The sequence below is a fragment of the Anser cygnoides genome, chromosome 16, assembly GCF_040182565.1.
Source record: "Anser cygnoides isolate HZ-2024a breed goose chromosome 16, Taihu_goose_T2T_genome, whole genome shotgun sequence".
Lineage (NCBI taxonomy): Eukaryota > Metazoa > Chordata > Aves > Anseriformes > Anatidae > Anser > Anser cygnoides.
Window position 1 is genome coordinate 2,468,516 of NC_089888.1, and position 21,311 is coordinate 2,489,826.

The following is a 21,311-nucleotide window of genomic DNA, read 5'->3' on the forward strand; positions in this document are numbered from 1 at the left end:
ACAGTACCTCGTCAGGGTTTGTCCCTTTGGCTAGAGACAATTGCAGTGAAGTAGGGATGGGGGTTGAGTTCTGGTTTTCATGGCAAGTTGAACATTTCAGAGAAGAGCTCACAGACTAACAGTGTCGATGCTTTTGGTCCCTGAAGCAAGAGCTGCCTTCCAGACTCTGGTCTCCTCCAGCAGTGCATGTGTGTGGCTTTGCCTGCCACGCTCCAACTTGGTGAGAGGGAGACACAGAAAGCAGCTAGTCCAAGCTGTGCTATTTCCAAAGCTGCCAGCGAACCTGAGAGCATCTTCCCTTCTCCTGATTTCTGTAAATACAGCCTCAGATTAATTGTTCAAGCAGCATCTCTTTGCCTAGTCCTGAGAAACTTGAGCTAACTGCAGCTGCAAAGCTTTCAGAAACTCAGTGCCAAGCTCAGGCTAGATTTCACCTGCAGCTATGCCTATAACGTTAGGGCAGGGCTAATGGTTTCAGGTACAAACCATGCCAAACTCTATTTGAGACGGTTCTGGCCCAAAATTAGAGCTGAATGTCACGCTGCCGGTGAAGCCTCCCCTGGAATTTCAGCTCCATTTGACACTGCTGACTGTGGATGCTGGGGTAAGCTCCCTCCTTCCCACTGCACACAAGAAAAGGCTGGCACAAACCTTGCAAGCCCAGATGAGAAAACCCCTCCACATTTTAGCATGCCATGGGCACTTCCCATTAGTAGAAGCAGCATTTCACTGTAACACACAATGACCATGACCCGGTATTTCACATGTGCAGTGATGCTCATGAAGGGCATTTTTTTACAGATGGGAATGCAGAGGGCTCATTCCTCTAACATCTCTGTAGACATTGAGTTCAGTCCTTGCTGATAGCCTGAAAAAGTCATCAAAGCTGGTGCCAGGTCTCTTTTGTCCTGCCTGGCTACCCACACTGGTCCAGCACCTTCCTGGAGCTGAAGTTGCTCCTGTCAGCAGGCAGGACGTGGACCATTCTGCAGTGGTTACTTTTCCCCACTACCTGACCCCATACACTAAAATCTGAATTAGGAATTTTCTTCCTTTTTTTTTTTTTTTTCCTCCAAAAAATCACATACCTATGTAGAGAACCTGAGACTTTCAGGAACAACAGAGGCAAAACAAGATGCAGCTGGTGATTAATTAACTCAAGAGCAGATTTTAAACATAGTTGCAGTTGCTGCAAGCTATATCAAATGCTTTAGGAGATTCAATAAATTATTCTCATAAATGTTTTATTCTTTTATCAGTAATTCCTATAGGTGGGTGCCACTGTTCTTATACAGCAATGCCCCGTACACTAAAACTGTACTCCTGTTTCTCCAGTATAGCCATTGTATTTATGAAATTTATCTTGCTTGGTGTCACTTTGGCACGGTATCCACATATTCTGCACACAGATTGCACATTACATGCCAAATGCTGATAGGTATCCTTACGTGAATGAGCCTATGTGTGTTGAAGAGACACCAAACAAAGCGTTACCTGCCTGTTTAGTGGTGTGACTCAACATAACTGGGACAAGAGGAAAACGAAGATCCTGTGAAGAAACGCACTGCATTTGAATGCTTCTTTAACCAGATTTTACCAGGAAGCTAAAATAAAAAAGATTGTTTCTGCAATGTTACTTAAAAACTACCAGAGCAAAACAAAAACACACAGCCCTAAAATACTTAACTGCTGCATTTCTATATATTGTTCATTGCTGTTCATCTGAACTGTAAATTCTGTACAGGTTGAATGAAGTTCACAATTCGCCATAACGCGCAAGATAAAAGGACAACACGACTTTGGCTGCAAAAGCGTGCATGCTGTTTGCACACGTGCACGTGCATATTGCTGTATGTGTAGGTGTGTACAGACACGTGCACATACAAGCCTTAAGGCAGACAATTTTGCATCTAAGATGCACAGGGGAAAAGTTCTTTCTTTGGTGGCGGGAGAGCAGGTAAAACCAAATACAAAACTTTTGATATGTTTGTTTATGAAAAAGGAAGATTCCGATTGCCCCTATACTGAGGTTTCACCAACCTCATCAAAAGATTCTCCCTCTAGGATTTAAATTTGCCCTTATTTTCACAGATACAAGATTGGGTAGAACTTATCCTTCAGTGTTTAACCTAAATCAGACATAAGCAGGAAGAGCTAAATTTTCCAGTTAAATTCTGCTGAATGCCACTCAAAAAATCGTAATCCGATTCTTGCTTTAGCCTGAAATTCATCTCTAGTTCCAAAGTTATCAATTATAAGAGCCATTTAAGTCCTGAATGTTTTTTTTTTTTCCTAAGCAAATAATATGCTCCTTGCTGGAGCGTGCTTCTCTAATACTATCACAGTTTATAGCAGGATCGGGCTCATTTGGCTTTAACTGGGCTAGAAACGGTTCATGCCCCTGTCCTGATGATGAGCTAAGAGGTGAATTTTGGGCTGGGATGGGCTGTTCTCGCGTGGCGTGAGTGCAGGTGCTGCACGCCCTCGCCTCCCGCTCGTAAAAATCTCAGGCTCAGTTGAGCACTGAAGTTTGGTTGTCCTTTAGAAAGCAAAGGCAGCTGCTGCTTTGCTTCCTTTAATTTGCTCTGTTGCCTTGGCTTTTTTGCACTTTTGTTTCATCTCCAAAGAATCTCTCATAATGCCTTTGGTACTTATGTACGATTTTCAGACATTTTGTATGTATTGAATGGTACACACTTTCTCTTGTAATATAGCAATCGGACTTTTTTTTTTTTTTGGTGAATGTGTAATTTCCTCTGTACATTTCAAACATGACTTTGTGCAATGTACATTTTATAGGGACAGATGCCAAGGGAATGACCTGTAGTTTTCTAAGGGAACAGCTAGGAGCCGAACGACACAGACAGAGATGGTTTTACGTTAGCACTGTGGAAGAGCAACATAGCCCAGACTTTTGCACAGAAGCACTGAGCACGACACAGAGTGTACCTTCACACGAATGACTGTGGCAGCTGCAAAACTGTATATGTGTGATAGAAACAACAGCGACGGTGGCAATCAGAAAGGAAATGGAGGAAAATTAAATAATCACACTCATTAATTTAAGCCTCAAAGCATCAGAATGGAAAATTTGCGTTCAGTAAAAATACTGAATTAATGATTAATGATTTAACCTTCATGAGATGAAATACACATTTATTTTTCTTTGCACTTCTCCAGTTTACTTCATTTGTTTGTTTCTGGTGGTTTTTCAGTGCCTTGGTGACATCTTTAATATAGGAAATATTCAGGAGGTGCAAGATGGTGACCAAGGGTCTTGGCATTAAACCTTCACACTTCGCTCTCTTATTTCTAACTGTAGACAATACTCTTCTTTCTGATGTCTATAATCAAGCTTATAAATTTCAAGTACCTTCAGAGACAAGGACACTGGCCATTTGGAGTCCTCTAAAATTATTGATTTTCTTAAAGCCTGACATCAGCCATGTTCTGACAGATAAGGGATGGTTCCTGTAGCTGTTCACCCCCCATGCCAGCCTTTTATCACCATGCTCAAATTGAGGCTGGTGTCATCAAAGTAGGCTCAGAGCCAACGAATGACACCTTTATCTGTCTCATGAGTTATCTTGCTTAGCAGGCATCAGTCCTAAATTAAGAAAGCGCATGCTGGATTTTGGAGTGTTCTCCCTATGGACACAGTGGATGGATTAATGGTATTTTCCACAGCAAGGTTGGCTGATGAAACAGCAGGTTCATTTTGCAAGAGAAAAGACAAAAAAAAATCCATCCCTCCACACTGATGTTTTTCCAGAAAGATGAAGCAGGAGAATCAAGAGGAATGAGTGCTTGGGTTTTAAAAAGCCTGCCAGTCACTTGGACGAGGCAGGGAAAGGAGCTTGGCAGAACAAACAGCTGGCTTCAGGCACGGCAGCCCCTGCTTGCACCGGACGACTTGGCTCCAAGCCTTTAGCAGCGCCCACCCTCCCCGAAGTTATTACAGAAACCCAGGTGCGAGCATTTCTCAGATGATATGGCAAATTAAAGTCTACTTAAATAACATCGCTATATTTTATCTCATCATGTTTCTCACCAGCGAGATATAACAGGAAAATGTTCAGCTTGCTAGATCACATTCCCCTGTCATCTGAACAGGCTTAACGCCAGCCTCTTCCCTGATGCAGTCAAAAAAAAAAAACACCTTGTAATGTATACACAGTGTGCTTCCTGCAGGTTTGCACAAACAATATGCGTCCAGGGGATTTATACCATCCCTTTAAATAATCAGAGAGCACCTGCAGCTGCTCATCACATGCACTGTTCAAAAACCCTGCGGGTTGCTGTGGGCTGGGCTCAGATGCTGCCCCCATCACAGTGAGGAGGGGCGGCTGTGCTGGAACCCACCTTTGGGGAAGGTGGAAAACTCCTCCCTGGAAGAGGGGTGCTGGTGGCACACGTGGTACCTGCGGTGCCAGCCTGTCCTTGCTGCGTGTGGGGATCTCAACTGCCACCAGGGCAGTTCTGCTTTGCACCTGAAGCTGGTTTGTGCCCAAAGCAGCAGCAGGGCTGGAGTCCTTGGAGCAGTTCATGCATTCAGCAGACCAACAAGGCAGAGCGTGCAGGAGGAGGTATTGCTAGTCCTTGGCTATTGGCATCCAGCACCCTGCTCACCTGGACTGGAGGAAAAAGCAGCGGGATCCTTTCCCATGATGTGGTAAGTGCCACTTGTTGTGGGGCAGAAATAGAAGCTGGGGCCTTAGCAGAAGTTCTCAGGAACATAAACCATCCAAGTTCCTTAGGATTACAATTGTCCTGGCAATCATATGAGCATGTCTACCTGGTCTCCTCACAGCTCCAGTAACACAAAGACATTGCAGTAACTCAGGGGTGCTCCTGTGTGAGTTTACAGCCTGCTGACTCCAAAAGCAGCTGTTTTGAGAAGACAAGTAAAAATTGTTTTTCCAAATGAGCATCATTATTTAAACACCTGCAGTTACAGGGCATGAAATTCTCCAGGATGAACTCATTGCCATGAACTCAGCCAAGGTTAAAGCTCTGTTCCTAACAAGATCCCAGTGCTGGTATCTCTGTGCCTCATTCACTGACTAATTAAACTATATGCTATTCTTAACAGTTAAAGAAAGATTTATTCCTTGCTTACTGAGCAAGTACAACTGCTCACTAGAGGAAGAATCAGGCTGGGCTATGTCAGTCTTAATTTTGGGCACAGAGCTTAAAGCACTTTAAGGTGAAAATGGCATCTTTGGCTTTTGATCCCACTAATGCACCTGAGTCCAGCACTTTGGTTTCCAACCCCAGGCAGAAACTACCGTTATGTGATGGACTCAATTTTCCTTTCCGAAACTGTGCAATAACTCAGTGGCAGAACCATGAATGAAATCTCACCAGTCCATTTAGCATTACTCCATCACTGCTCTGGAGCACAACTTCCCTCTATCGACTTCTTGGCAGCAATCTCCTATTTCCATCAATAGTAACGTAATGGTGGTTTGTGACATAAAGCATCTTTCTGGAAAGCAAAACCTTCTTAGCAAAGGTGGTTGCTGTTTTCTTCTAGCTGCACTCCCACTTTCTATAAGGAAGTTAATAATGCATAGCTGAACAGAAAGACAGACATCAAATGGAGTGGAAGGAAGAGGAAGAGGGCAAGGGACACACTTTAAAAGCTAATGTAATTTGGCATGAATAAGGATTTCATTGAACGTGATCTTTCACACAAAACTCATCAGCAAGTTTTTATCTCCTTGCCCTTGATAGACTCTTAACAGGAGGCAATTCACAGGTGAGATTTGTGGTTATAACTGGATAGCCTGTGTGGCTATGCTTTAAAGCAATGAACTTAGCTGTTAAATCAAACAAGGAAATGTTCCCCAGCTCTTCTTTCTTGGTTTTCAGGAATTTGTCAGCTTCACCTGAGTCAGTGCCATTCTTTACAAAACACCAGGTACTCTCCCATGACCAGGCCTCTTAATTATACATATTTTTTAATGTTTTATTGAGCGAATGATTTAGCTACACTGACACACATTATCACTCCAACTTTTGAGTACCTAAACTGAGTAGGAATACTTGTAGTTTCTTTGTCTCCCTCTGCTCAGCACTGCTGTGAGTCTCTTGTTGCTGAAACAAATTGTCTGTTCAATTCCTTTTTAATCACAAAAGCAATGTGTAGGTTTGGGGCTGGTTCTCCCCACTAAGATACAAATGAAGTTCCTACATCTCCTCATGTCCTAATTTCTTCTTTAGAAGACAAATGCTAAAATGTGTGGCTTTTTTTTAACTTGTGACTCAGCTGAAGCTTTTACTGAAATCAGAGCATGAAGGAGCCAGTGAATATTAATGAATTAAGGCAACTTTAATTAAAAGTGGTTAAACAACATGCACCAAGTCAGTGTGAAGAAGCCAGGAAAGCGGCGTGCTGAGCAGTCCCAGCTCCCTGCCATGCACAAAAGGGGCTTTGTAAGAGCAAACGCACAGATGCGTGCTGTCCTTGGGTGGAAAGGGTTTGAAATGGCAAATAAAAAAAAAAAGCCACCCTAGACAAAACAGCTCTCTTAGCGATGGAGGTGGTGATGCCTCCCTCTCCCAGCAAGCCAGGCAGTGGCACCACTTCACACCCACCTGCGTTAACTCATCGTGGAGCTGCACACCGGGGTGCGTTGCATGCATCGAGAGCACTCCTCAGGGCTGGAGTTTGCTCTGCAGTGAGTGCTGGAGCTGGCCGCAGAGCCTGGACCCTAGGTGGCAGAGCGAGCCCGTCCTGCTGCTGCCGCGAGGAGTCGTGGCGCTGAGCCTCCCGTTCCCGGGGGCTGACAGCAGGACGAAGCACTGCTAGTGAGCCTCTTCGCTCGTTTGTTTGAGCAGCCAGAGAAATCACGTTGCTGTTCTGCAGTCTGAATTTCCTCGGGGGATCCCTCAAGGCTGCTAGGAAGCAGCGGCAGAGCTCATCACCTAATTAGGAGCAGACTAATTTGCTGTCTTTTGCAGCTAAACCTCTGTGTCCATCAGAGTCCAGAGACCTGCAGATAGCTACTCGGTAATGTTAATTAACCACCAGTTGGACAATCACAGGGGAGTTTCCAGGGAGTCTCAGGAAAGCACCTCTTATGACCGTCCACCTCAGAGCTGCTTCTTCTGAGGAGAAGCAGGAGATCGCGCCCAGTTTGGGCTTGCCCCTGCTTTTAGGAGGTCTCCCACCAAATTTACTGTTTGCAGAAGAGAAGCAGCATTGCTGGCAAAAATAAAGGCATTCAGTGAGACTGGGTTCCTAAACGGGGCAAAACGTGTATTCTTGTAATGAAGGGAGTGGGGAAACTACAAAAGACTTGAGTATTAACGCAATTACAGAATTATGGGATGCTTTGGGCTGGCAGGGCCCTTAAAAGCCCACCCAGTTCCTGCCCCTGCCGTAGGCATGACCCCTCTCAGCAGCCCAGGGGCATGCACAGGTCTGTGCTGATTTTCAAGCTAGCTGCTTCTAAAATGAGGGGCTAAGAGCTCCTCGGGCCTGGCTCAGGGGTGGTGTGCGGGCCAGCTGCACATCACGCCTCGTCCTGCTCCAGCCACATCCCTTTGCTTGCATGGGCTTCAGGTTGGTAACACGGGCATGGGGAGGAGGTCGGGCTGGGGCTCCTCATGGACAGCCCCACACCAAAAGGGTTGCCCCTGGGCTGGTGGCCAGAGACGTCCCCTCAGGAGCCCACCCTGAGCCTGTCCTCATGCATCACACTGCCTTCAGGGCTCCTTGCTCGCCCGTCTGCAGGATGGGGATTTCTGCAGCATTCTGAAAGCACTCCCTAAAATCTCACAGATGTGAATTACCTGGTAGGTAGTCGGTATTTTCCTGGTAAAACAAGTGTTTTTACGTTCATCTCCTTTGACAGGGTGGCATTGGTGTCAGGGCTGTGCATCCGCGACCCTCTCCCAGCAGAGGGTGCAGGAGCTTTATTTCCAGAGCCGATAGCACATGGCTTGGTTAATTTGGGATATTCATTAGCGTGGCGGTGGTAAACAGGCCCTGCCTGCTCCCACTTGTGTTGTGCCCTGCAGAGAGCAGGGGCTGTGCTCATCTCATCTGGACCCAAAGACTAGGACAGTCCTGTGAAAAGGGAACAAAGCTCCCGCGTGGATTCAGGTGTGTTTCAGAGGGAGGAAAACATGTACTATTTTCCCCATCTTGCATTATTGCTTCTTTGCCTGCACTGAGTAGAGCTATTTAGCTAATGGACACAGAGAGCTTTGAAGATGTATAGCGCTTCGTAAAGTCCTGGTATGATTACTCTGCATTAGTCATAGAAGACAACGATGCAATTCATCTCCCACCATGGCATGGAAGCCTCTGGGACTGGCTGAGAGCTGATTTACTTCATCTCCTCCTGATGGAGAGAGGGTTGGGAGGCTGGGGCTGGCCCTTGAAAAGATGCTACTCCATGGATATCGGTATGGTGTTTGATATAAAAATGAGCTGGCTACAAAGTGGGCAAAGTTGCTTTATCTGGAACACCAGAGAAGCAGTTTTAACAGGTTGGAGTTTTACAAAAATGGGAGTAAATACCTCTTGTTCTGCAGAAAAAGGAGATCCTCACTGGTCCCTTTTCCACACTCCTCTGCAGCTCTCAGGCTGCCTCCTCCCGCTGCAGAGCACCCTGCGAGCTTGCACCAAGGCACAGGGACAGCACAGGGATGTGGGAAGGCTCTGATCACTGTCCGGCACAGAAACTTAGCTTGGAGAAGGGAGGAATAAGAGCCAAGTGCTGGATCACTAACACAGAGATCAGCAGCATTTGGGAATTTTATCTGCCATGTGATTTTTTTTTTTTTTTAAGAATAAATCTTAAATAGGCTTTTCACTACATTGCCTGTAAAAGAGGAGACTTGATGAAGAAAAAGGAAAGCAAGAACCTTTCCCATTCATTTTTATTTCCAGGACTTCCAGTAATAAGAAAGCAGCCTGTTCCAGCTGATGGGATGAAAACACAGTGCAGGGAGAAAACCCCTTTGAAATGTGGGGAATGGATGTGCCAGGTGCTAAGCTTTATTCGCCACTCACCTTCATGCTGCAGTGGGAGGAAATGAGAGACACTGAAAGAAAGGAGCTGGCTGCAGAAGGGAAGAGAAGTCAGCCTTGGTCTGCAATGATAAACCCCATATCTAAATAAAATACTGCTGGAGAGCATCATGTTCTTGCCCTGCTTCCAAGTAGTTAAGGTTTGCTTCTCAAAGTCTGTTTTTTCTTTCAGTCTTTACAGATATTGATCTCTATAAAAATGGATTTTTGCAAAGAGGAAGGGAGAAAACAACCCTGTGACCTTCACATTTATTTAACGATCGGAGGCACGTGAAAAATATCTTGATTATAGGCTAGCAATTTTCTCCAGCTGCTGTGGAGCAGAGCAGGAGGGCATTGCCTGCAACAGAACTTGCTGTAACGTGAGGGAAGACTCGCTTCAGAGTGCATGGAGGGGTTTCTTTGTCCTATTCAGCTCTTTGGACATGGAGTTCAGATCTCTGTTTTTGTATTAATAGGTCTCTTGGTTGTCTGCTGCCCAGTGGGTAATCTCTACTGGAGCTGCTTGTGTTTATAAGTGCTGATGAGTCCCTTGTTATACCCACCCAGATCTGCTCCCTAATCCACACCATGGGGGACACTCGGTGTCCTTTGCAAGTGTCACGTAGCTGGGATGTGCCAAGGGACACTGCAACGCCGCTTGTGGGACGAGGGAAGCACTCCCAAGCACTGCTCACATCCCAATAAATAAACCAGGCACTTCCTTTAGCAGGCTGTGGTACATCAAGGGCATAACAAGAAACCAGTGACCATCACTGAGCATAACTGTGGTTTGGGGGCTCCTGCAGGTAAGGCACCTGATACAGCCAGCCTGCCAAAGGCAATGCACAGGTTCCTGCTCGCAATGTTTTGGAAAAGTCTTAAAACGTTTCTGGTTAAGGAAGTTGTGTTGAAGTGCAGTCAGAAATTTTTAGGCAGCTCACAGATGTGGTTGCTGATGAGATTGATATCAGACAGCTGGAAATTCTTGTTCTTGTGAGTCCTTGAGCTCTAGCTTTTATTTTTGTGCAAGACACTGTTTGTGCTAAGCGGGGAAAAAAAAAAAGGCACAGCGACTTATACAGAGGAAAAAAGAGGTTATTTTCTCTTGCCTTTGTCTAAGGTATCTATAATAATGTTGGCAAAAAAAAAGAGGAAAAAAACCACCGAAAAACAAGCTTTCTTTTTCATGGACAGGTGGGCAGACAACCAGAGGCTTGTGAAGAAGGCTCCCAAGTGCTGGTGCCCTCCTTACCACAGGGACCTGCCCCTTGTCTGGGGTTGCTGAAGTAGCTGTTTTCTTTGCAAAGCTTTTTGTAAAGCGTTTAATGAGTTCCCTGTGCAGAAGTCGTATGCCAACATAACAGCATCGCAGCTGTGCAGGCCTGCTCTTCACCTCTGAAGAACAACATCTCCAGCACATCACCCTCTCTGGAGCAGTAAGGTGGGGCACAGAAACAAATATCCTAAATACCTGTCAGTTCTGGCTCCCCCAGCCACCAGCTGCATGCAGTCAAGCAAATCTTCCTCAGGGTCTCTGTGGGGACACTTAGTGCAAGAACAGAAAGAAGCATTTTGTTGGAGATGCTCTCATTAATTCCCCACGTAGCCAAGACATGCACAAACTCTAATAGCTTCTTCAGATGTCGAAGCTCCCGTTTCGTGCCCTCTGTAGAGCTGCAGATGCAAAGCCCTGCCCAGTCGCTGTCGTGCTATGATTTGCCGAGTCAATTAAAAGTCTGTCCTTATCGTGGGCGCACAAAACAAATGTTATCTATGCAATTAGACTGTTAAACCACAGCACAAGCTACAGTTATTCATGATAATAAAATAGTGCATTAACATAAGTCAATCAAGAGCAGATTTTAAAAATAATTGGTTTAGATTTTGAGCTAACATCTGCTTTGGTTATTAGCTCTTGGACACTTTGTTTTTAATTGGACAATTTAAAGAAAATGTTATCCAGTGCCTCCAGGCTTCCTTCAGTAGCAAACTTCTCTTTTAAAAGAGCTCTGTGCAAGTTTGCCTTTCTGTAAAGAAAAGCATGTGTCTAACAATGTGTGCAGCAGCAACGGTTGCAGCTATTATTAATTGTAAATGTGGCGAAGGCAGAAAAGTGAAAGAAAGAGGAACTGGGCAGCAGCTTTGAAAGCTTTGAATCCCCCCATCCAGACCTAAGCAGGGTGTCGGGGAGGAGCCCAGCACCCTGCAGCTCTTGGTTCCTCTGTGTGCTGCAGATGCTGCTCCACGTGGGGTTGTGTTTCGCAAAGTGGCACCCGGGGACCTCCCGCAGGACCCAGCCCCTGTGCTCACAACATCCTGAGCTGAGGGCCCAAGCTGGCAGCAGGGAACCTGTTGTCCCCTGCACAGCCAAAAACCAGAGAGGGAGAGCTGCTAGAAATGGCCCGTGAAGTTTTCTGTTACAGAAAATGGATCACATGGACAGTTCTTCAATTTAGAGAGCTGGAAGCACACGCCAGATGGAAGGGACCCGTTCGTGCCAGAGCAGGACTTGGCAAGTGGCGGCTGAAACTGCTGAGATAACATCAGCTTCTGTTTTATTTGAAAGCTCTGTTTATTTTTCCTTTTAACCTGAAATCCTGTTGAAAAAAAAAAAATCAAGAGATTTTAAAGCACAAGAAGATGAAAGAACAGGTCACAAGCTGAGACAAGACCCTTGGGCCCTCCTCCTCCAAAGCCCCGTGAACGCTGGCCCACCCCTGCTGTTTGTCCTGCTGCTTTTCCAGCCACAGCCTCCCCATGTTCCCAGGCACCTCCTGATCTCCCACTGCCGCTCAGCAAGTCTGCAGCCCAGCTCTCAAATCATCTTGTTGTCTCCATACATTTGGAGCATCCTTTGACCACTTCTGGTGCTGCAGTCCATCCTTGGGAACCCCGTCATCCCCAGCTCAGCCTTGGGGGGTTCCTGCAAGGTCCCTCGTGGGAAGTCAGAGCCCCCCAAGGTCACCGCTCCTGCAGAAGTGACCAGAGACCTCCCAGACAACGTCTCCCTTTCCAGCCCAGGTCCCTGGAAATAGCAGCCTGCCCACGTCTGGACACCTTGCCTGAAAGGAGGCAGATGAAGCATGTAAAACTCTCTCTGACATTCAGAGCTGCTAATTTTTAATGCAAACTGTTGCCTTGGTATTTGCATTTGAAATGAGTTTGCATTTCCTTAACTCTGTTGCCGCCCCCTCTGCAGCTATATAGACTCTGTAATTTTGCAGGAGCATACAAGATGCCAGGCTGTCCCTGGGAGCTTTGTCTGCGTCCCAAGATGAGCAGGTCTTGAAGCACCTCAGTAAAAGGATGCTGCTGCCTTCCCCATCGCTGCCAAGATTCATCCCCCCAAGAAAAACTCAGTCCTCATAAACCAGTGGATGGGGAAGGGACCATTTTCTGTCATGCTTTGCATTCCTAATCTCTTTTTTTCCCTTTCTAAGTTTTGTGTAATCAAACCATTTTGTTTTCTCAAAAGTGCATGAGAACGGCTGGTCATTCAGCATGAATAAACGTCGATCAAGCGTTAGATCGTGCAGTAAGAACAAGTTATAGCATAGCTGATCAAACAGACGTGGTCTCCTCTGCTTGCAAACAGACCACCACAAGAATAAAGCAGAAATGGAAGGTGATAGAGTGGTTCTTCTTCATATCAGGTTCTTCCAACATTTAAAAAATATTGGAGTTTTAAACAAATCAGTGATGTAAGGGAAGGTGGGTGCTACTACCAGCTAACAGAAATGTATTTATGCAGAAGGGTGTCATCACTCTTGAAAGTTTAGATTAAATCTAGACAAAAAAACAAGGAGTCACACACAGTTCAGCGCAGGAACAACCTGGAGTGTGAAGTTTCCAAGGGACAGCTCATCTCCAGGCTTATACGTGCCAGCATTTGCTTGAAAACAGAACCCAGTTTATATATGAAAATAAGGATTTGATTGCACAAAGCCTACCATGTTTGCTCATCGTATGAAGACAGATTTACAAGACTGAAAGTTAAAGGGTATTTCGTCACTCTCTTTTGTAAGGACATTTACTGCAGTAAGTCTACCAGGGCCCTCTGTTACTACAAACCTGCACAGAAACTCACGTCAATGTCTCACTTTCTTTGGGGAAAAAAAAAGCAACATTTGCATGTGGGTGTTCAGTGCGGGTTGAAAGCGAAGTGAAAGGATTTAGTGCCAAGCATGAGCACATTTCTCATGAAAATGAATCAATTCCAATATACTCAGGGTGAAGAAGGAATTTCATGCGTTGGTAACCTTTCCTGATGTAATTTATATGGGCGCTGTCCCTGTAAGCACTGGATTGCTGACATGAGAGCTTTTCCAGAGGAAAGCACAGCTCCCTTTGCCTCTGTGACACCACCCAGAGAGCCACCGAGGCTGGCAGCACCTTTGGGTGCCTCCTGCTCCATCCTTTGCCCAGGGCAAGGCCGGCTGTGATGTTAGGTCCCACTTTGAAGTTAGAGGAGGTTGCTCGAGCTCTTTTGCAAACAATTAGTGAATGTCTCCAGGGACGAGACTTCACAGCCCTCCCTGGGCGAGGGAACCTGCAGCTGAACAGCAGAAGGGTGGACAAAAAGCTGACTCTGTCAGTGACCCCGTGGTGACCATTTTCATCCAAATAGGCATCAGCTCACCAGCTGAAGCAGAGTAGGAAACCTTATATGTGCTTTTATCCCATCGGATGGTGAAATATGTTTGTTTAAGCTTCTCTCATTAAGTCAATCTAATGCGCTCGTGTTAGCTGGCAACCCGCACCAAGTCTATCCCGAAGCAGAGGTTAGGATTATGGAAACAAATCAGCACTCTCCCCTCTGTCCTTCCCTTTTCCTCTCCACACAGAACAAAACGAGACAAATAATGCAAAAAAAGTAATGTAGTTTTGTCAGGTGTCAGGATCATGGAAAAAGTAGGTGCTATTCCCTTTTACAGGATGATAAGCACTGAATATGGCAGAAGGAGATAGCCTGTGGGAAGTAAGCAGTGATGTGGGAGCTTTAATTTACTGCTTTTTGCAAAAGATAGCACAATCCAATCCAGTATGATAGCATCTGGACACAAATAATATAATTCAGGCAGACTGCTAGGAAAAGAAGATACTTTACTGTCCTGAAAACCACAATATGATGTGATTTCAGACTATGATAATCAGCATGCAGTTATTTTGTCACACCAAGAGTGATTGCATTCGAGCCTTTTACAGCGTTATGGTTGACAGATCTGGTCTCAGAGGGAATCCAAAGGAACTGAGTCAAAGGTCAAAACCCATCCCCTGTGGGTAGAAAACAAAAACTTTTGACAGACCAAAAAAAATAACCTCGATAATAGCGAACCCCAAAGAACTGAGATTTCAGCTCTACAGGCACTGGCTGCTGGGATTGCCACAGCATTTTGGAGCTGGCCGAAGGAACCTGAAAAGCTCTCAGGTGCCTTAAACTCTGCTTTCTTAGCCTAAAGTACATGTCGTGACCTTTTCTGTTAACAATTCAGAATCCTAGACTTAATTTTTAGATTTAAAGAGGAGTCTGTAATGTGTGGCTCCATCTATAAGACTGTCCCTTGTGAGCTTCTGGGGCATCCATCTGTCTGTCCATCTGTCCGTCCATCCATCCATCCATCTCAACTTTTCAGACCATTTAAACAGCGTCTCCAGGTTTTGGGCTGCTGAGCTGCCTTACAACAGGTTAAACACCAAGAATACCTCTTCCATCTCAATTCTTCATTCTCAGGAAAGAGGTTTTTCACCTAACTGCTCTGGTTTAAAAGCAGCAAAATTTGGAATGCGCTGACTTCATTAGTGATCACTGAATTATAGCAGTGTTGGATGGAAAGGGCTTCTGGAGGTCTCTAACCAAATCTCCAGCTTGAGGCAGAACTATGGCCAATACTTCATCAGGCCAGCCATGGCTTTAAATCCCTGACCTCTGTAGTTTTATCCCTGCCCTTCACACTGTCCTATTTCCCCGTATTTTTCTCACTCGGTTAGTATTTGTATTATTTCTCACCCAAGAAGCCCTACTGATATCATGCACCACTGTGCAAAAAAAAGATGCACAGATACATAATAGATGTGACTTGTCTGAAAGCCGTCTAAGCAAGCAGAAGCTAGCACTATCTTCATTTTGCAGATGGAGATGCATGAAGGTACAGCTCCACGCATTCTGTGACTCGTGCCAGGTGAAGGGCAGAAGGGACAGGAGAAGAAGGAAGGCTGTGACAAACAAGGGACTGAGCTTGTGTCTCGGGACACAGACTTGCTGCTGGGTGTGATGGATGGGGAGCACGCACACAAAGTGTCGAGACCTCAGTATCCTGATGCCTGGAACAAATTGCCTCATCAGAGTCGGAAATCATCGTGGCTCTGCAAGACTCATCCATTGCTCTCTCTTGTCTTCTAGACTTCATCACAGCTTTCATTCAAACCAAGAAAATCCCGCTGACCTCCCACTCATTTCCCACTACAACTGCATCCTCAGCCAGGGCAGTTCTTGCTCAGTTATGTCACCTTACAGCAGCCCATGGCTTTCTGCAGTGCTTTACTCACCAAAGCCCCTCAGAAGCAGTGGCTGCAGGACCTGGCTTGTAATTTACTCCGGGAAAGGAATCCATCTTCATTAGTTCTGGGAGCAGCCGTGTGCATCCCAAGGCCTACGTTAATAATAACCAGTCCCACACTTGATTAAAATGGAGGCACAAGTCCAACACTCATTAAATGCAAGGGCCCAAATCCCATAAACATTCCTGGCGCCTTAATTACAATAGATCAGAGAATAGATAGCAGATAGTCATGTACTTTTTGACAGACAGTAGCTCTGTATTACAAGGGCATAGGGAATAGAGACCTTATTTGAATGCATCACGAAACAGCAGCCCTCAGAACAGCCTGAAGAAAATGTCTACCATATTTTAATGATTTTTTTCAGCTAATTTTCCACTTAAGCAAGGGAGCAATATCAGTTTACAATCAGCTGAGACTCTGACACTAGCTCCCAGTGCTTCCTTATCACATTTACAATAGCTCTTCTGTATGGTTTTGGTGGAATTAGCATTCAGGACTAGCAGCAACTCAGGCTCCCAAGCCAAGCACCTGTACAGGATCGGAAATTAAAATCAGGAGCCAAAACTGAAAGCCAGATCTTGCATACAAGCAACCCAAATCTCCAGAGATGTCGTGTATACTGGAAGATTTCATGCTGTGTTGAGCATGAATGCAGACTGATTTCGATGTCCAAATCTGCTCTTATTACAGGGGCAGAAAGCAAGGATAACCCACAAGGGTTATTCAGGTCTGGGGACCAGGGCAGTCTGCTCTGCTGCAGATTAATTTTGATCAATCACTTTGTTTTTCTGCCCCTCAGTTCTGTGTAAATTAAAAATGACATCGTTTCTCCATCTACTCTAAAGGCTGTGAGATGCTGAGGTCTTCTGGGTGGGAGAGGGAAAAGGAAGTAGACAGCAGAGTTGTTTGGATAAGTTACCCAAATGTAAAAACCAATAAGCAAACAAAAAATTTAGTGGAAAGTAAAAAATTCCCACTTAGAAAAAAAAAAAAATATCCCTCCTTCACCCATTAAAATGCAACTTCATGGAAGGAAAATCCTGCCTGCATTTGTGAGAAAGTCACTGACTAAGATCCCTGCTTCCTCTGTTTCTGCACGTGCATTAAGTTACCCAAATACAAAGCCTCTGCATTTATCCTTTAAGCCGTGTCTGGCCATGCAGCACAATCCAGCAGTTATCTGTTGCAGGCAGGCAGCTCACAATGGCTCCCAGGTCTCTGTGCCCGTTTCTCCCTCTATTTGGAGAGAACGATGCTGATCTCCATCATCAAAACTCTGGTCACCGACAGCTCCCATCAGCTCCCCAAACGGGGCTCCGCTATCTGCAGGCTCCAGCTGCAGTCGGTGCCTCTCTGTCCCTCCCACCAGCAGGGCTACCCCCAGACACCTGGCTGCTGCCACGACCTTGCAGGCCTCTCCTTAGACGTGTGAGGAATAAAAATAAAATAAAATAAAATTAAAAAATAAAATAAAATAATAAAATAAAATAAAATAAAATAAAACATAAAATAAAATAAAATATAAAATATAAAATAAAATATCAGAGGCTTTATTTCACAGCCATTTTTCTTCAGAATCAGAAAAAAAGAAGCCCTTTTCCACCTTTTAAACAGGTCAAAGTCAAGGAATCTGCCTTGGAGACTTCACTTTGCACTCTGTCCTGAGCCCAAGCAGGTTTCCTTTTTCCTAGTGGCAGAGACCACTGGGTCCCGGTGTTTTAGCTGGGCACATCCCTCTGGGAGAGGGGAGGATGCAGCCTTCCTCCCAGTGGGACCAATTGCTGAGTTTGCTCTGTGCTCTGAGAAAAGTCCGCAGGACTTTTACAGACGACATCTAATTTTTGGCATGATTTTTTTTTTTTCTAGGCTGGGGTTGCATGCTAGAGAGGTTGAAGAGGTTTTTCTGCCAAATCCCAGGGAGAAGGTGCTTTGCGGATCTGGGCTGTGCAGCTGAGATGTTTGCGTCCACCACGGTCCCGCAAGCAACAGGCAAGAGGAGTGGTTTGTGCTTATGGCGTTCGAGGCATAGCACGTGGTCCTGACTGTCTGGGTTGGCCAAAAGGGAGCCTGCGATGAGCTGGGGGGTCTGTCTTTCAAGGGTTACGGTCTGTCATCAAATTGGAAGCATTTTGTAGCACAAAGACCCAAAGCCCATCTCGGAAAAGGCAGGCAGGACCCATCTTAGGGCTGAAAGAACAAACATATTAATCTTCTTCTCACACCTTCCTGAGCGGGGCTGAAATGTTTGCCAATTCTTAGTTTATACAAGGTAGATAAGAGTCTGGAAAAAAACGATTATACACACCGAATACTTCAAAGGCAAGTGGCAATGGTTTCATGCAGCAAAACCGGCTCTGCCTTTCCTGCACGTGCAGCAGGGTGATAGGAGCACTGTGGGAGGGGAAGCAAGATTCACTTGTCCCCATCCCTGTCCCCCTCCTGTCCCTGTCCCCGTCCCTAGGACAGCCCTTCCTGGCAGTCTCTGCCGTGCACTTCTCCACGTCCCCAAGCTGCAGGGGATGCAGGGCAGCAGCTCCCTCCTCCAGGAATATTAAATCTGTATTTTGCTTCTGCCTGGTGCTTTCCTTTCATTCTTGATGGCACGTGATTAGAGTCCTAATCAGCTATTAGCTTATAAACACTGCCCCTAAGTGCTGACCACCCCATAATATGAAAAAGCAAAAGGGAGGAAAAAAGCACTCAGTGCATTGGCTCATTTGGGCCATGCAGGTTTGCATGAAACAATTGACCAGATTCCTTTTGATTGATATTTTGTCATGAACGATGCCCTTATTGACACCTTGGATTAAAAATCATTATGAGAGCAAGAGCTATAATGTGAGGGGAAAAATATTCAAAAGGGTTTGGGTTCATTCTTTTACCTTAAGCAAAGAAAATAAAGAGAAAATAAAATTTTACTTGCTCCCAGCCACTATTCCCACCTCCGCAAGCTCTGAGTCACTCTGATATATACAACCTAAGGTGTGTCAAAACCTCCTTTGGTTACAGCAAGATCTCAGTCACATCCACAAGTTGTCAGGAAGCAGCTGGATTTCATCATTTTCGTGGCGATGATGCTGACTTTTGTCCCTTTGATGGTCTGGCCATACCGATGCCAGGCATGAGGCAGAGAGGGGTTGGAGCAAGTGATGGGATGCTTCAAGAAAACTGGAATCCAGATAAGACAAAAAAATACCAGAAGCTAACGAGGCAATCAGGAAGGCAGAGAACAGGGAGAGCATCCTGTCTTGAAGGGATTTGAAGAAAGGAGCACAATTACAAAGTCAGATACAAACCTGGTTTGGCTACACCTCATTCAGAGGGGAGAAAAAACATCCCATTAAAGCAAAACGGAGAAACTTGCTTAGTGCCCGAAGCAAGGAGCACCACAGATGTGCACAGCATCTCTCACCACTAGGAGCAGGGCTCCTTCCCCCAGATTGTTCATTGGAGCTAAATTCAGGAGTGAGCCCCGGAGTCCTTCCAGAAATAGGAACAACCTGCCTGCAGCTGGTTTTTAGGTTGGGACGTGAAATGGATAAAACATTCATCTTTTTTCCATCACAGATTTGTCCTTTCTCCTCCACCCCCAGCACCTTTGGGGTGTTTTGTGTCCCTGGCTGTGCTGCAGCCTTGTCCCCAGCGCCGCTGCTCCGCTGACGTGCTGCAAAGTGACAGCGCTGGTGCCCAACACGTCTGCGCCCAGCAAGCAGGTTCTCCTTTCTTCAGGCAGCTCTGCAAGGAAAAGCACTTCCCGTTACCAATTATTTCCTCCCCATTACAACTCGGAAATCTATTTACTGCCACGTTGTCCACCTTCAGCCAGGCTACGCTGAGAATCACTCGTTGGTGCCCTTTCCTAAATACAAACTCTCTCCTGCTATAGTTAGAAATGTAGTTAATATTCCTGTTTTAGAGGGGTTAATCTAAAATTCACCACTATCTGAGGATACTCTCTGTCTTGTTGGGTCATGTTGAAATAAAAAGAAGAAAGGATGTCAAATCTCAGGCTACTTTTGAAAGAGATAATTGATTCGTGTAACCTAGGTCCCTTGAAACACCAACAGAAACCCTTTACTATACATAGCTTAATGGTTTCTCAGGATGCCAGACAAATCAGATCTGCCTCTACAGGTAGAGTGAATGTGTTCGTATGATATTTTATTCATACAAAGCTGCATGGACACAGTACTGATAATAAGACATGTCCTTCTGACAGCATCCTGGAGGGCTCAGACTTTTGCACAGCCCCTTCTGGGCAGGTGTTGCCCTCAACCCCTACCTGAGTTCACTTTTCATTTGCTACCAGAACTGTCCTATAAATAAGAGCCTAGTCTAACCCTTCAGACAGCTGATCCCGGCCTCCTTCCCAGGCTCCATAACTCTGCCTGAGCATCTCCAGATCAGAAATTGGTATTAGCATGTCCCTGAAGGGAGGTGTGGAGTTGTTTTGCCAGGATAGAAAATTTAGAGCTAAAGCTATGAGATGTTCCACGTTTTGGACAGCCTGGGAAGCTGGTTCCCTCCCTCTAATGTGCTCATTTACACGTCATTCTCATTACAGAATCTTAAATGAGAGCCACCTAAGGAAAAGCATATGACCTTAAATTTAAAAATATGTCTAATCAGAGCTAGCTGCTAAGAAGGGCATTATTACACTCTCTAAAAAACTGCCAATATAACCATGCATTTTCTCTTCTCCAGCAAGAGTGGCAGTGTCTCTGGTCAATGCCATTAGACTAAGGCTCCTGGAAGTCTTTGAAATGTTTTTCTTCCACAATGAAAGGGAATGAGTCAGATCAAAGTTGGTTAATGCAGGCTAAAAAGCCCCTCTTTTCCTCTTCCACTTCCTAATTAAGATTAGTGTGTAATCTGCATGAGGACTGAAGTTCAGCAAAACCAAGAAATGGAAGTGCTGCAAATTCAGGGTGAGAACCTTTCCTTGCTAATTGAAGCTTTTCAAGTAGCCTCCACAAGCCACAAAGAGACAAATTATCCTCCAGGACTGGTTGAGTAGGACAAGGAGGATCTCTGAAGACAAAAGCAGGAGGAGGAGAAAAGGAAAATAAAATATTCTGAGTGATATTTCTGATGGGAAATTTCCAATTTAGCCGTACTGCCTGTAAAAACTTTCCAGCTTTTTACTTGGCCTGGGGTTGGTGACATTCACCCTAATCATCAGCCTGAACACCCAACCCAGCCGTTTCCCAGCTTTAGAGCAGCCTTTGAAGGAAATAACACTGGCTGTCCTTTTGGAGCAGTTAAGTGTTTTGCACATGAATATGGTCATTTCTTCCAGAGCAAGCACAGTGCTGAGAAAATCGAGCAGCTGAAGATGCAGAAGGTGTTTGCTGCTGCCTCTTTTTGCAGGCAGAAGTTAGGGAGCGGAGGCAGTGCTGGGTGCTGCCGACCTACCTGCCTGAATGTTTGCTTGCTCTCTGCTTGCTTGGCAGAACAATTTGTCACAGCAAACCAGAGCAACTTGGGGGATGCTCTAAATTGTGCCACGTTCAGCCTGGGGTACAGAAAAGGAAGAAAACCGTGTGTTGCAATAGTTCACTGAACTAGGGACTTAGTCCTTTTGCCCTGCTCTCTCAAATCATCTCTACTGTGCCATCTTGTATCTTTGCACAAAAACTGACCCTGACTCCTCTGCTCCTAGCATCTGGTGGGTATTAAACGGTGGCCTTGTGGAAGTGAGGTGGGCCAAGGGGATAAATAA

General features: G+C 45.5%; 1 protein-coding gene across 2 annotated transcripts in view; it reads left to right on the top strand.

Annotated features, from left to right (window-relative positions):
• The window catches only part of KCNQ2 (potassium voltage-gated channel subfamily Q member 2), a 71,160-nt gene extending 67,985 nt beyond the window's left edge, over window positions 1-3,175 (top strand). For both annotated transcript variants that reach the window (XM_066978251.1, XM_066978246.1), the window contains one exon: window positions 2,800-3,175. In XM_066978251.1, coding sequence (XP_066834352.1) covers window positions 2,800-2,827 — 28 coding nt within the window. In that variant the 3' untranslated portion in view covers window positions 2,828-3,175. The remainder of the gene's footprint in view (window positions 1-2,799) is intronic.
• Window positions 3,176-21,311: the final 18,136 nt, after the last annotated feature.